The sequence below is a fragment of the Abramis brama genome, assembly GCF_963993115.1.
Source record: "Abramis brama genome assembly, chromosome: 10".
Taxonomy (NCBI): domain Eukaryota; kingdom Metazoa; phylum Chordata; class Actinopteri; order Cypriniformes; family Leuciscidae; genus Abramis; species Abramis brama.
Window position 1 is genome coordinate 16,898,698 of NC_139972.1, and position 16,479 is coordinate 16,915,176.

General features: G+C 38.2%; 1 protein-coding gene across 1 annotated transcript in view; it reads right to left on the minus strand.

Moving 5' to 3' along the window:
* The window catches only part of med13b (mediator complex subunit 13b), a 36,149-nt gene that overhangs the window by 17,780 nt on the left and 1,890 nt on the right, over positions 1 to 16,479 (minus strand). Inside the window, exons 2-5 of the mRNA XM_084126700.1 lie at positions 15,109 to 15,343; positions 12,162 to 12,330; positions 9,432 to 9,577; positions 258 to 455 (exon numbers count right to left, since the gene is read on the minus strand). Of these exons, the coding sequence (XP_083982826.1) occupies positions 258 to 455; positions 9,432 to 9,577; positions 12,162 to 12,330; positions 15,109 to 15,343 (748 nt within the window). The remainder of the gene's footprint in view (positions 1 to 257; positions 456 to 9,431; positions 9,578 to 12,161; positions 12,331 to 15,108; positions 15,344 to 16,479) is intronic.

The following is a 16,479-nucleotide window of genomic DNA, read 5'->3' on the forward strand; positions in this document are numbered from 1 at the left end:
ATAAAGATTCGTAATACAAAGTATATTTCCCAAATTAAGTTTTAATAGTATTTTCATGTCATGAACTTGGGGGCGGGAACATGTGTGACGCAGCCATGCACACTTACACTAGACCTTCTCATTCTAGCGTTTAATCGCCGAGGAGGACACTAGCCTATGCCTCAGAAGGACTGGACTAGGAAGGACGCAGTCTCGGTAGGATGCAGCCTTCCGTTTGAGAAACACCCAATATGTACAGCTGAAAGTTTAATTCTTACCAACAACAACTTCAACAGCAGCCAAGGAATCATCCTCCCAGTCGAGGTCATCCATCTTGTCGTCAGTGACCTCCTTGGTGTTGGGGCCTATGGGATAGAACTGCTTCCATTCTTCGATTAACTTCTGGGTCGGTGGGTCTGAGAGCTTGAAGGACTGGCCCGTCAGAGATCCACTCAAACCGTACGGAGAAAGGATCACTGGGGTAAAACAGGCAGCGCATGGAAAATTGTGTCAATGTAAATGCAAGAGTGATACTTCTTTGTAAAGTCTCTGTTCACTTTGTGGTAATATGAGAACAATGCTTTGACCATGAAGTAAGCCATAAAATGGAAGTCAAAAGCTCTGCCAATATTTCAGACTGACAAGTTCACACTAGATCTGAAACTGAAAAATGCAAAGAGGCATTTTCTTTTTGAAGCATCATGAAACACGATTTTGGATGTTAACAGATATTTCTCGGAATTATTCATGATACCACAATCAAAAAAAGCTTGAAAGTTATTGAATACAAAAGTGCATTCACGTTGCTTACACAGAACAAATTCAAACAGATTGACATTTATTTGAGCATTTCAATTTTAGACATACATTACCATTCAAAAGTTTGGGGTTGGTAAGATTTGTAATGCTTTTGAAAGAAGCTTCTTATGCTCATCAAGGCTTCATTTATTTAATCAAATATATAGTGTAAAGTTGTGTGAAATATTATTACAACTTGAAACTGTTTTTCACTTTAATATATTTAAAAATGTATTCCTGTGATGGCAAAGCTACATTTTAAGCATCATTACTCCAGTCTTCAGTGTCACATGATCCTTCAGAAATCATTCTAATACAATACATACAACATATTATATGTTTTTCATAAATGTTCATAAAAACAGCCTTTATTTGACAGAAATATTTGAAACATTCTACATTTATTTACTGCCACTTTTGCCAAATAAAAGAATACATTTCTTTGAATAAAAAAAGAAATCTCTTACTGACCACAAACGATTTAACTGTAGTGTAAATTGACTGTCTTTTTGCAACATATTTACAAAGCAATAAAATAATATATTTGTGAATGTGAATTGCAGTGTGCATATTTGGTCACTCCATTAAAGCAAAATGAAAGTAACTGGAGCACAAACAGTTGTTGCATTATCTCCACTCCTCCTACAATTTCTGCAGCTTTCCTACACCTACAATTACACACTATTCAAATCTGTGGTGAGATCTGATCTGCACTGAAACGGAGAGTTTCATGACTCTTTAACAAACCAAACAAGTCAAGTGAAAACTTGGCATGTCCCTACATGGGTATGAGTAATAAAAATGAAATGCAAAAAGAATTAATGTTTCTAATAGGCTAATTAAGCACAATTGTGAAAAGCAAGAATGATACTCGTTTCAATCATTTAAAAAAATGCAATAGCTACATTATCAGTATTTTTCCATGAAGATAAACATTACTTGAGAGGATGTTTGGCCCCAGAATACAAGACAATAAAATATGAAGGGATAATAAGGAGTGTACTTGGCATTCAACATCATTGCTTTTGCAAAACCATCTAACAAGAGTCTAACATAAGCATTAGATTGCCCTCTGGGAGACGGTTAATGAACTAACACATGCCAGACAACTGAGCACAAGCCCTGTGAACAAGCTCTGCCAAAGTCAATCTTCAGCCATTATAGTGACAACAACTGGAATAAAACAAAATTATATCAATCCGTGACTGTTTGCCACTTATAATGCAGCACAAACAAGCTTTAGATAAAGATGTCATCGCCAATCTTGAGGAACCAGAAAGGACTGTCTGGTTACTAACATTCTTTAAAATATATTCTGTGTTCAACAGAAGAAAGAAACTCATACTGGTTTGGAACAACATGACAATTTTTATTTTTGGTGAACTATCCCTTTAAGTTATGGAAGCTTGTTCTGAACTCACAACAAAAAAATCAGAATTGTAAGATAAAAAGACAATTTCCTTTGTGTTTTTTTTTTTTTAATTCTGTGGCAGAAACAGGTTTCCATAGCTTAACTTCTTTCCATATTTGTCTCGCATTTCTGATATTATATCTCACAATTCCGAGTTTATAACTTGCAATAATAAACCCAAGTTTATAACTCGCAATTCTGACCTTTTTTCAGAAAAAAAGAAGAAAAAAAAGAAAGGCAATTGCTAGCAGGGTTTTTCTAGGCGGAGATGGTAAAATCCTGATCATGTATTTTAATAATAAGATAATTTAACTTGTATTTTTCGTATACCATCATATAGCCTACTGTGTTTCCCACAGTATTTTTTTGGGTGGACCTCGGTACCTCTAGGGGGGAAGAAAATTTTGAACATTTTAAAGATAAATTCATTAATCTGGTACACTTTGAGTCACCCGAATCCACTGTTAAAAAAATAATAATCCACCCGCCAACCGCCCGAACCTATGATATTCTTTGATTTAGATATCTGCATCTGTGTTAAGCATGATAATATGGTAAAATATCACACTGAAGTAGGCTGATTTAAAAATAACATTTATTTAAAATAAAAGTTCTTCTTTTGGCAAAATTACATTTCCTTAAAGCAGGGCTCAGTAATTTCGGGATTTCTTCGCTGTATTCTCGCTTTTTGCTCGCAGGTTTCTTTCTAGAGCTCCCCCCACAGCTTCGGAATAGATATTTGACAACACTGTTGTAAAAACTCATTGGCGATTCTCAGACACCAGAGGCTAGTAGATCAACGACATCAAAGCAGATGGGACATTCTTTAAAACGTCTTCTTCATTCGGGTTCGAACAGCGTGAGGGAGCGCAATAATGACAGCATTTTAGCAGATTTCTTTTGGCCGTAAAGCAATTAGTTACATCGCGAGACCTGATATCACGCGATACTTCCTGACGCGGCGGCCGGCGACCCGCCGGCTCAAAGTTGCAAGTGCGGATTTTCCGCTCACGGGCACCAGGGGGGTGCGAAACGACCACCATTCAACCCGAAATAAGTAATATAACCATTCCAGTGACTCCGAAGCTGTTCAGTTAAGGTAAAAAAGTTACTTAGTTCACCTTTAATAGCCTAAACAGAGGCTTTACTCCCTTCAAACTTAAATTGTCAATGTTTCATTAAATCACTGTTTGAAAACACTCTTATCAGAATAATTCTTTTACCTTTACGAAGGGCTCCATCTTTCATTTCAAATTCTTAAATTTGATCAATACATTCAATTAGAATAATAAGACACTAGGCTGTTACCAATCAAATGAAATCATTTACATTGGAAAAATACAACTGTATTAAAGGTGCCATGTGTAAAAATTGAGGTAAAAATATCCCAAAAATGAGCTACACGCATCAAAAGAATGAGAAGAAATAAGGGTGATTATGTCATTAAAAAAATGTCAAGTTATAGTGCTGCAGAGATATCAACCTGAATTAGCATGCTAAATTACTAGCCACGGCCCGACAGGTGTCATAATACCAGTTTCGGCCATGGGAGGCGCTATGCGGGCAACATAACCACCAGCCAAACTGCAATACACGAATAACTCGCACGGCTTGTGGGCGTACTTGAACCTGATGTCAATCGTGTGGAAAGTACAGCCCACTACTACATTTCAGTTCAGGGAAGAGAGCGGAAGAATGGCTGAAGCCCTTGGCAAGAGACCCCTACCACCACCACAACCACCCGCTGCAGGGGAAAAAAACGCGCTCGGAATCACAAATAAAATCAGATAAGAAAAGGAGCCGAACCCGAGTAAATATTGGCACTGCTTTCTAATATTGGCACATAATTGTTCTCCAGCTATGTTATTGACCTCTTCACGCTGATAAAAAAACACTGATTGATCGATATTATGTATGAGGAATACATTTTGGTAAGTTGTACTGTATCTTTCAACAGTGTTCGTGTTTTTTTACTATTAGAGATGATCGGTTCACGTGCGCTAGGGATCTGTCGTGTAACATTTACAAGCGCCAAAACGGTATTTATTGTTTGAATTGCGTAATAAAATTGACAGAATCTGAGAGCTGAGATTTTTTTATATCATAACTAACCTGCTCTGTCTAGTCTGTCTAGTCTGTCGGTCTCCGTGTCCTCCGTCGAGTCGGTCTCCGTGTCCTCTTTGCTTCGCGATTTTTCTGTGCGTGAGAAAATGGATGTGTGGCGTGAGAGCGTGTGAAAAGTGTCAATTGCGTGTGTCTCACGGTGAATGCGTGAGAGTTGGCAGCTCTGGTTACGTTGGCGCTAGCTTGGTCAACATCAGCGAATGCTGTCTGTCAAATTAATTTAATTTAAACTAACAATAAAAATGTAATATGAACAAAACGAATATGAACATATTCACTGGTAAAGGTGAAGGGGAGTAGCTTGAAGATGTCATTTCAAAATCACTTGACATCAACCAACGTTCCTCTGGAGTCAAAACGTCCTCTATTAGGAGTTGCCTCGGCTTCGGCTATGGCTCTAGGGTCGTTGTGAAGGTAGGGGCGGAGCATAGAGACTATGCCGTTTCTCGGTTGTTACTCTAGAGTAGACCAATTCACTTTCTGGAGGTATAATGCCCCCATCTGGTATGGAATGTGGAGTATGACTTGATTTTTTGCCAGACATTACACATGGCACCTTTAAATGAGATTATTAATTGAAATATTTAAAATTCTCTTTCACTTGTCCCTTCAAAAAAAACACACGTGTCCCGGACAAGCGTTAATGTCGAGTCCTGATATGTTTTCCTTGATTGGTTTTCCCTTAAGTGTTACGTTGAAAACGAAAGTAAAAGAGTGACGCTCGTTCATTGCGTTTTACCGTGATGAGAGTTCCGCGTCGTTATTTAAAATTAACACATTATAATGATTTATCTGTCATCCACCCTCAATTAATTGTAATGTTATGTTTTAAGATTTGTAAATTAAGTTACCTTTTAATTTTTTATTTTATTCCATGGTGAAAACAACCTTGCATATTAAGCCCTACAAAAACTCAGATGTGACTTTACAATCCTTATTGGCAGGATGCCATCAATAGATCAGACATTAATTCGTATTTAACCTGGAAATACATTTCCAAAGGTTAATTAAGGAATGACGTGGATTACATATAGAAGAACAGGTTGAGGAGAAACACAGATGTATCTTGCTCAGGATAAAACATACTGTTCCAAGCGGTAATGCAAGTCACAAGCTTGTGAACTCAGCACCCTGGAGGGAACGTGATGTAACACAGCTGAAAACAGGAGAAGTACTGAATCTGGAAAACACCTCTTCAGGGCCACAGTGGGGCTACACTGAGATAATGACTACCACAAGAGAAGCAGCGTCTCAGAGGTGTTAACATGATGTAGGCCTGCCATTATTGCACCCTTGAGCAGAGGAGAAAAACGTTTTTGCCACAAGTCTGACTGCCGAGGCACTGACAAACCACAAAAAAGACAGCAGAACAAAGGAAGGGGTTTGTCATCTTTTCAGTTTCAACAATAAAGCGTAAAATTCCCTCTCAAGTCTACTGTCATCATGTGCTTCACGGTGAACACAAAACTTTTCACTCTTTGCACAGTATATCGACATAACTTACAAAAAAAAAAAAAATTGTTTTCACATAGACACATAAGTCACTTATTCTGGTCAAGATTCAGGAAAGTGCCACGGATCTGGTTGTTTTTTCCTACTTAAAGGGATACTTCACCTCTGGAAAGATGAATGTGTATTTAAAATAGGTCATTTATGTAGAAGAAATGTGAAGAAATTTTTGAATTTGGAGCTTTCTAGACTGAGAAAAGCCAGAAAATGTATTTTTGGCTTATGTGGATGAAAGACAACAACTCCCAGAATGCACTTGCTTCGCTGCCACTCCCAAGCCACGCCTACCGGTTAGAGAGCGCAGTTGAAAACAAGGTTAGGCTACTAGTGAGTCTCCGTGACGAGTTTTCCCTGGATATCGAGATCGCCCAAATGTTCGGGATTTGGCTTTTGCGTTCTACAGTCGCCATTCATTATGCTTACTGTGGCGAGCAGGACGAGGCTGGCCGCGGGAGAACGGCGCGAGGCCGGTGGCGTCATTACTGAGATGCTGCGGTCTCATATCTCTCATGGAGGAGCGGGAATTTTCTTAGCAATGTTAAAACGCACATCACCCGATCACTTGTTTAGCGTTCATGTAAACACTACATTCAGATTCACCAATCGGAATGAATTCAGTTAGATTGAAACAAAAGGTGTGCATGTAAACAATGAATGGCGACCGCAGAAAGCAAAAGCCGAATCCCGGACATTTTGGACGATCTTGACGGCCGGACATGTCCGGGAAAAAGAGGATGGTAACCCCTACTACTCGGCTTTCTTCACAGAACAAAAGCCTGCTAGTTTAGCTTCCAAAGAAAGACGGCTGACACTATGTGTACATTCTGTGAGTGAGATCCCACCCTCTATGGGCGGGTTGAATACATGCGGGATAGCCCCTACTACTGGCTGTAGTCTTTAGCCTCTGGCCAGAAAATCCTCCGATGACGCAAAATGACGATTTTTGCGTCATCTGAGGATTTTTTCCAAACAAAAAATACATAAATCTCTCGTCTCAGGGGGATATGAGGGAGGAAAGCACGGTAATTCGAAAATACTACAGGTTTTCTACTAATACAAAGCTTAAAGGGCCATACACAACGGGACGAATATCAGCGCGCGTTATTCGTCAGCGTTTTTCAACGCGTTTTTTGTGTTCACACCCAAGCGATTTTCGCTGACGATGAGCCGAGTGAACATGCAAATTCATTCCCTGACATTAGATGGCGCTTAATGTAAAACAGAAATACCCCGGTACACAAGGTCCATTTGCTCTGCAATACCACTCCATAACAGTTCACTTTTATCAAGATTTTTGTAGTCACTGTCGCGTTTGTCATATAGTTCTTTATGTTCCGACACCAACGAGACCAGCAGCTCTACATTCATCTTGCCTTGCATCTTCCTTGTCTTATTTCTTCCCAGTGTAGACGCCATAGATATCATATATAAACGCTAAATGTCTGATGGCGCAGTCACTTCCGGCATCACCGTTCGGCCATCTTGTCACAGTGAAGCTGTGAATTAAGGTGAGTGATCAGCACGCACACAAATCCTCTTAACTCGCTGAAATCTTGACGGATTTACAAACAGTTTGGTTTCTTACAAATGTTATTAACGTGGCTATAATTCTGAATGCTTGAACATGTATGTTATAATTATTCATATGTATGCAGTGTCTGTATGCAGTGTCATAACTACATCTCTGACGTTTATAACAAACCAAACCGTTTGAAAATCGGTAGCAAATTGAGCAAGTTACGGTTATTTAAAAGTACATGCACCATTAAACGAGTGAGCGAGCACACTGTGGCAAGATGGCCGCCACGTGCGGACGTCGACCTCCATTGGCCAGCAGCGCGCACGAGACATCTAGCCGTTATATATGATATCTATGGTAGACGCTACTTGGCATATATCTTCTTCGCCGTTACGTATGTGTGCTCGGCAAGACCGTTTTGTTAGAGGTCTGCTACCCGACCCGAGCCCGACGGGTCCCGAAAAATGTGTGGGTTTCGGGTCGGGTTCGGGTTAATGTTTATTGAACAGCCTCGGGTTCGGGTTTGTAACTAAGAAAAACTAAATAGGCTATATATAGTTTGAAGAGAGAAAGTTGCGTGCGCAGATGTGCAATGTGTGCATAGTAGGCTACGCAGACCACAGACACACAGACTCTCTCTCTCAAATTTGAGAGAGAGAGCCTGTGTGTCTGTGGTCTGTGTAGCCTATGCACACATTGCACATTGCACATCGAGAAGAAAGCGAAAACATTGCAAAGCGAGAAGAAACCGCTCTGGATGAAATGTGAATTTTAAAACAAATTAAATGAACAACAGCAATAACTTAAATAAAAGTGCTTTAAAAAAAACATTTCGTTTGTATATATATATATATATATATATATATATATATATATATATATATATATACACAAACGAAATGGGTTTTTTAAGCACTTTTATTTAAAATATTATTTTAAAATATTAGCGAGAAGAAACCGCTCTGGATGAAATGTGAATTTTAAAACAAATTAAATGAACAACAGCAATAACTTAAATAAAAGTGCTTTAAAAATGTTACAAACATTTCGTTTGTATATATATATATTCAAATATATTTCTTTTGTGTATGGGAGGGCCGCTGCGAACCTGAGGCGTTTTTTTCAAAAAATGACGCTTTTACGCGTGCCGTTTTTCGTGTCGGTGTGCACACTCACATTGGCGTCCTTTGTTTAGTCACGAGCCGTTAAACGTCGGCGAAAATCGCGCGCGAAATTCGGCCCGGTGTGAACAGGCCTTAATGCTAAATCCTGAAGTATCCCTTTAAATCTGAAATCGGATTCAGTACAACCACGAAATATAGGAACACTAAGGTTCATAAGTTTAGGGTCAGTAAAATTATTTTTTATGTTTTTGAAAGAAGTCTCTTATGCTCACCAAGACTGCATTTATTTGATCAAAAATAAAGCCAATAAAATGCATATATTCTGAAATATCATAACAATTTAAAATAACATTTCTATTTTACATTTTATTTCAAAATGTAATTTATTCCTGTGATGGCAAAGTTGAAATTTCAGCACTATTACTCCAGTCTTCACTGTCACATGATCCTTCAGAAATCATTCTAATATTGCTGCTCAAGAAACATTTCTTATTATGAATATTGAAAACAGTTGTGCTACTTAATATTTTTGTGGAAACCATAACACATTAAGGATTCTTTGATGAGCATAAAGTTAAAAAGAACAGCCTTTATTTGAAATCTTAGAAATCCTTTGTAAGATTATAAATGTCTTTACTGTCACTTCTTCAATTTAATGCGTAGTTAAATAAGTATTAATTTCTTTACAAAATAATTCTTACTACCCCATACATTTCAATATTGTATATTATATTATGATTGTATTGTACAACAAGAAAAAGAAAGGATATTCATTTTGAGATTTGTTGAACAGGAATCAGGAAAAATCAGGAGCTTAATCAACCTGGTATGAATATATCATGAAAGAATCCTTCTTTTTGTGTGCAATATCCATTATACAGCTTGTGCAAGTCCTGAGGTTGAGACTACAACAGCATGTGAAGCGCTGCAGGTTTCGACTGGACCTACTGATCAGTAATGCTCCTACCTTGAACCGAGCTGCTGCTCTGCTGGGCCAATGTCAGGTGCTCCTCACTCAACAGGTAGACAGGCTGGTGCTGGTTAATCTCCACGCTGGTGCACACGTTACTGTCTCCATGCACGAAGAATGTGAAGGAGCAGGACAGGTGTTCACTGCAGAGAAAGAGGAACAAATGGAGGATTACTCAAGGACTCTGGATTCACAGCCTGGGAGAAAGTAGCACGCTTCCTGGAGGTCTCTGGGAATGGTGTGTTGACAGCTGAGGTCTACACAGTGTGTTTACAGGCGTAGTTTCCTGAGAGCTGCAGTTAGCGACTGAACCTTGACCAGGAGTACTATGAAAAGAAATACTAGGACATTAGATACGTGAGTGTACTATTACAAGTTCAGAGAGTCATCAATTAACTTAAACTTTGAAGTTTTATATAAAAAAAAAAGGTTTAATTAAATTCTTGAACCCATAATGAATGTGTCATAGTCTGACTTGCTTTGTAGCACACATTCTTAAAGTTAACCACCTAACACCTGTGTGTGTGACCTGCGGGGTAGAGTAAACAGCTGTTACTGTGTAACCAAACATGCAGATGAAGAGTGATCAAACTCACACATTCAGGAAACATCAACTAAACCTACTTTTTTACAGAAGCCTTAGTTCGATAGAATTTTTCCCATTTATTTTCTCCATATGGATTGAAAAAAAATTACTGACTAATTATGATATAAGAAACTTTCATTTGAAGCAAAAAGCAAAAATCTAAAATAAGGGACTGAATGAACTAGCCTATGCAATGCTGAAGCAAAGCAAATAACAGAATAAAAGACAACAGTAAAATATAAAAAATAGGTTATTAATCATTAATAATAAGCATTACAAATGTACTGCTATACATTTATTTGCAATTGCATAATATACAAAGAGTAGTCTGTGTTTTCCATGGTGACATCAACTTCTCTGATAGGTGGATTTCTCACATTTTTTTTTTTTTTTAAATAACATTGAAATCACACCAACTTTTGGAGTTTTCAGATGCTTTAAAGTCAGCATGAAACAAAAATTCACTGTATCTAGAACCAGGAAGACTAATTAATTAGTAAAATAAAGCCTGTGGTAAGCATAACTTAACTATACTTTGACGTTTTGTTCTACAACATAAATTACACACACCAGCCTGCCCGTCAAATACGGGCATATATATATGTGTGTGTGTGTGTGTGTGTGTGTGTATAGATAATATGATTTTCAAAATGGGCACATCATTTTCCACCAACTACAGGATTGATTTTGTAAAGTTTATTTATTACACTGATCCCAATTGGCTTGCCAAGTGTTTATAATAGGTTTGAGGTCTGAATGTGGATTTGGGCATTTTTGGAGCTCTAATGATCCATGACAGGTCTGAATTTGAACAATAACAAACATTTCAATACAAAATCTATTTAATTTCTGTTGCACTGTAATTATAGATACTACAGACACTAACGATCTCTTTGATGGCATTTACAATTTGACTTTCCAGAACTTTCCAGTGGGAGGCTGGGAGCATTGCCTCTTTGCATGCCTGAACAGTGTAGTCCATTCTCATTCAAAAACACCAACACAGAGAACCAGAACTTCCTGCCTTTAATCCAACAGTGCATGCGCTCACTGGAGTGATCGAGTGACGGCCCCTAGTAACACCAGGGAGTACAGTGCCAGCATCACTTTGTGCAGTGCCAGGCACGAATGAGAGAGAAAGAAAAAGAGAGAGAAATGGGAAAGTCTGCATTCCTCATATATCTGTTAAGTGCTCTTACAAGTGTCATGGAGTCTCCACACTTCAAAGTGTGTACACACTACCACTCAAAAGCTTGGTGTCGGTAAGATTTTTTGGAAAAGAAATTAATACTTTTATTCCGTAATAATGCATTAAACTGATCAAAAGTGACAATACATTTCTAACATTTGAAGTTTCTATTCAATAAAGAATCCTGAAAAAAATCCTGCTCAATGTGACCTAACAGCATTCAAGCTCCCTTGTTCCACGGAAAAAACAAAGCACCAGACATGCTTAACCACAAGTATCAATGTTTATCAGGAAGAACTCTGGATGTTTGGCATATTTTTAAGTTCAGGCAGAGCTGAACAAGTGAAAGCGAAATGGTGGTTCCTGTTGACCTACCTAGTGTGAAACCACGAAGTCAGTGTTTTGTGAGAAGAGTAAACTCTTCATTAAAACTTTGACAGAGGAAACAGCTACACTTTCCAGCTCTTGCATCCTTAACTTACACAAAGTGCACTGCACACACACCCCCACAGCAGGAAGCCATATCCTCCAACCCACAGACATACCACAACACCTCTGCCCTGTAGGAGCCAAAAACATCTATGCAAATGAGACAAATAATTAGATGGACTGTATCTTTTGCCCCTCCCTATAAAATCCAAATACTTAAGACAGGAGCTTCATTGGAATGATGACACGCTTTGGTGCAACTCTCACGCAAACAGAGTATCCCAGGAGGAAACGCAACAGTATTGCTGGCTTCTAGAGCAGGGGCTCTTCCCCCCACAAGGATGCCAACAGCCTGATGTCACTCGTCTGCTGCGACAAACAATGAGGATCATGCTGTTAAAAGCGGCAGCTTACGGCATGCATCCACATCGCTGGGCATGAAAACACACCAGGTTATCACCGTAACATAAACAAGTTGCACAGCTACTGTTTCAATCAGCGGTTCGCACAACGCATCTTTTACCTTTTGTTGATGGGCTTCTCATCCTTCTCGTAGGGTTTGACGAACCACTTGCCGATACGGATGAAGGATCTGTTCATGAGGCAGCGTTCCAGCAGGTTATGAATGGCTTTGAAGAGCAGCGTTCGGCATTCGTAGGTCAGGCCGCTATCCCATGAACCGTCCTCATTACCTGTGCAACAGACGACAGATTAGTACTCTATTACAGGTTTTTTTTTGCATTGAAAATATTTTAGCGGCCGCCAAAATTAATCTTTGTCAAAGGTTTCTATAAGTTTTGCAGCCACAGACATATCAGTTTATTGAGTGAACACAATGGATAATCAGATGTTTTAGAATCCGTTGTAGAGAATCCGCTCCGAGTTTTTGTTCAGTGCGAGTTCTACACATTTGCGAATCCTTTCATTATAACAGACAAAGTATAAAATCACAATGTCAGTAAGAGATTCATCACACAGCCAAGACAGCTTCAGTGATTATAACGGGAGTTTTCGGAAGAGTGCAGCTTTGTGTACCTCGCGTTGTAATTGACAGCTTCAGTGAATATAATGGCAGTGGTCTTTGCTCAATTTATATCGCAATATATTTTTTTGATGCCGCTAACTACACATTGCAAAGTTTCTGGATTGACAACTGTATTTAAACGCCCAATAGAATCCAATTGACAGTGACAACCATAGCAATGGACGGAACAAAACAATCTGATACTGTATGCAAAAGGATCTGTGCATTAAGTCTTGGAGTTAAAATGCAAATAGACCTGTTGTTCATTTTATTTCTCTCATTTTATTACTCTCACTGAGTTTACTCTCATATTTTTACATATAAATTTATGGATTTTATTAGTTCTAAGCACTTTGTTTCATAATCTGTCCAGACAGAGATGATTTTTAAAATTATTTCATGAATAAATGGGATAATATTATAAACTGTTTTTTTATTTATTGTCAGTACTGGGCTCGCAGTTTACATGTGTTGGTTACTTTGAAGTGTTTGTACGCCACAACCGTAGACCATTCTTGACCCATGAAAAACCCTGTATTATACCCACATGCACATGCTCAACAGCTGCTGGCCCAGTTAAGTGCCTAAACATCACTTTTTAGTTAACCATAATGCATACAATACAGACAGAAAGATACTTTGGGAGACCACACATATGGCCAGTGATAACGTTGGCCGGGCATTTTATTTTTATAAACATTTTATCCAGTCAGAAAAATATTCACTACCTTCCAAAAATTTGGGGTCAGCCTAGGTGTACATATATGAATTTCTTTCAACCAAACACAATCCGAGTTATATTATAAAATATCCCCGTGAACGCACGGACGGCCGTTACTGTAAGCTAGTGATTACAGTTTATAAAGTTATAATTATGGATATTTTTCTTACAAAAATACATTGCTTCGCTTCAGAATGCAGAATATTAACCCCCTGGAGCCGTATGGATTACTTTTATGAGGGATGGAAATGCTTTTTGGGCTTAAAATTTTTTTTTTGTACTATTCACTCCCATTATAAAGTTTGGAAGAGCCAGGATATTGTTTCATATAACTCTGATTGTGTTTGGCTGAAAGAAGTCATATACACCTAGGATGGCTTGAGGGTGAGTAATTTATAGGATCATTTTTGGGTGAACTAACCCTTTAAGTAGCACAACAGTTTTCAACATTGATAATAATAAAATGTTTCTTAAGCAAATCAGCATATTATAATGTTTCTTAAGGATCACGTGACACAGAAGACTGGAGTAATAAAGCTGAAAATTCAGCTTTGCCATCACAGGAATACATTACATTTCAAAATATATTACAATTGAATTTTTTTTTTTTATATATTTCACATTATTAATGTTTTACTTTATTTTTGATCAAATAAATACTTCCTTGGTGAGCATAAAATACTTCTTTCAAAAAAAATCTTACTGACCCCAAACTTTTAAATGGTAGTGTATTTATTTAAATTAAAATAAATTAAAATTTTAATTTAATGTTAGGTTAGACAAAATTACTAGGCTTTATTTTCAATAATAGCTGGAAATCATACAAGTTATGCAACTATAACATGGCATAAAGGGCAAACATTGAGTTACCTGATGCTTCCAAGTCGATCATCAAGTCATTTTTGCATTTATCACAAAACATCACCTACGTTAGCTAGTAATAACAGCCCTGGTCTGATAGGTCATTGTTTCTCAACCTGAGGATCCACCTACCAGAATGTTTAATATGTTTCACTCGTGTTAAACAGGTTGACATCTAAAACGTTCAGGGAGGTGGGTCCCGAGGACTGTAGTTGAGAAACAGTGTGATAGGTCACATAACCGTAACATCTACTGGCCCAAAGCACAAAGTTATTGTTGAGTCCTGCCAACAGCTCAGCACAGTTGGCTTGAACCTCTCAACAGTGTTTGTTGTTGAAAGAGAGATTTTACAAGGGAGCAAATCAATCAAAATAGCAATTTTACAATACAAAATATTTATCAAGCTATTATGGTAATAAAGGTGGATCAGAAACATGTTTTATACTTTAGACCTGAGTTGCACCTTCAAAAAGAACTGAGCCAAGCCAGCAAATCTAAATAAGCATTATTAAATTTAGTAACCATAGTTTCCTCTTCCATATATGGAGAGCTACTTATATACGGAGTCGGGTCTTATTTGTTATGCAGTCTCGCTGCAGACATACTAAAATCCTTCAATACTTTGTTTCTGTTTTGACGCAATTGAAATTAATGCAGTTAGCAAACCTCAACAACTGAAATAACTGGTCTATGACTGATGTCTAGAAAAACCTACAGTCTAACCACTGATTTTGCCATGAGAAATTCAGAAACAAGCCCCCGACAACCGAAATGTCATCTCTGACTACACATATTTCTTATTCTGCATGCATATGCGTTACGGTTCGGTAGATGTGTGTCAGTTTAACAAGGACGCACACATACATGATAGGTCATGGTGGACGAGCTCGGCAAAGTTGGGGTCGTCTCCCCACCAAAAGATCCAGAGCTCCCGCCGGCCCGGGGTCTGGTGCCTCCGCCACACGCTCAGCACGTCTGCCTTCAGGCAGCGACTGAAGCTGCACAGGATGGGGTCCTCCTCCGTCACCGGGAAGAGTATGGGGGACGAGGTGGGGCCCTGCCATACAAAACACTTCCATTTAATCCCCGTGAGGTCAGCCTGAAGGCAAAGAGAGAGGGAGAATGTGTTAGAAAAATCCATCATGTGGGACGGCTTAGCAGCAACCAGTGATAAAGCAACAACTCCACTGGGGTTAATAGGCATGCATATGCAAAAACACAGCCAAACTGGCAATCTAAGTGTCTGATTGTGCAACTTTGATAAATGTGGACATGTAAGAAGAGTTTCTCTGTGACTAATGCAAGATGACGCCATCTAGCCATGCCCATAAAGCATCATGAATCAACATATAGGCCTATTCAAGTTCACTGTAGCATTAAGCTCTAAAAAAAACTTTGACTTTTGCTTAGGCTAACTAAAAGGCCAATTTGATAAGTATCTGCAAACTTCTCTCATATGCATGCTCATCCAAAAGTCATACTACAATTTAGGGTACATTTCATGTCCACTGATGATGAACAGCTTTCTTCATAAAAAAAAATTAAAAAAAATTAAAAAATAAATCATATTTTATCTGTTAAGGGAAACCATATTACAATTTTACACAAAATATTTTGTGCACCCCGTTTCATTTTGCTTGAAAAATAATGATGTTGAGTAGAGATAGTAAATAATGCAACATTGCATAAAACATAAGAATTGTCCATTTTGATTTCATGGTGACTTTAAACTTGGCAACTAGCAGATGTGTTACACTGATGAAACACATAAACTGAAACCAATAGTAATTTGATCGAGGAAGCATATTGTTTTGTACTTTTTGTTGATGTGAAATGTAGAATAACACTTCAAATCTACATAATCTGCATTAAAGGTCAATTCACACAAGTTCACAGCCTGACCTGGATTAGGCTATGTAAGCAGTTTATCCATTATGTCCATATAAATATGAACTTTTGATACAAGGAGGAAGTGAAATGGGGCCTGACAGACAGGAAACTTGCCATGAATACTTGGCTCAGTGTTTACAGATCACTCTACAACCACAAATTGAAGAAACTAAGTAGGTGTATCTAAGAAAATAGTCTCATATTACCACAGATTACAAATACAAAGAGCAACAAGCTTTACTAGTCCTCAACCAAGCGGATAATTAGACTAGCTTGTACCAGACAGACAAAGAATGCTAAAATGGCTATTATAACATGTCTTTTCTTGACAGTTCACACACACTG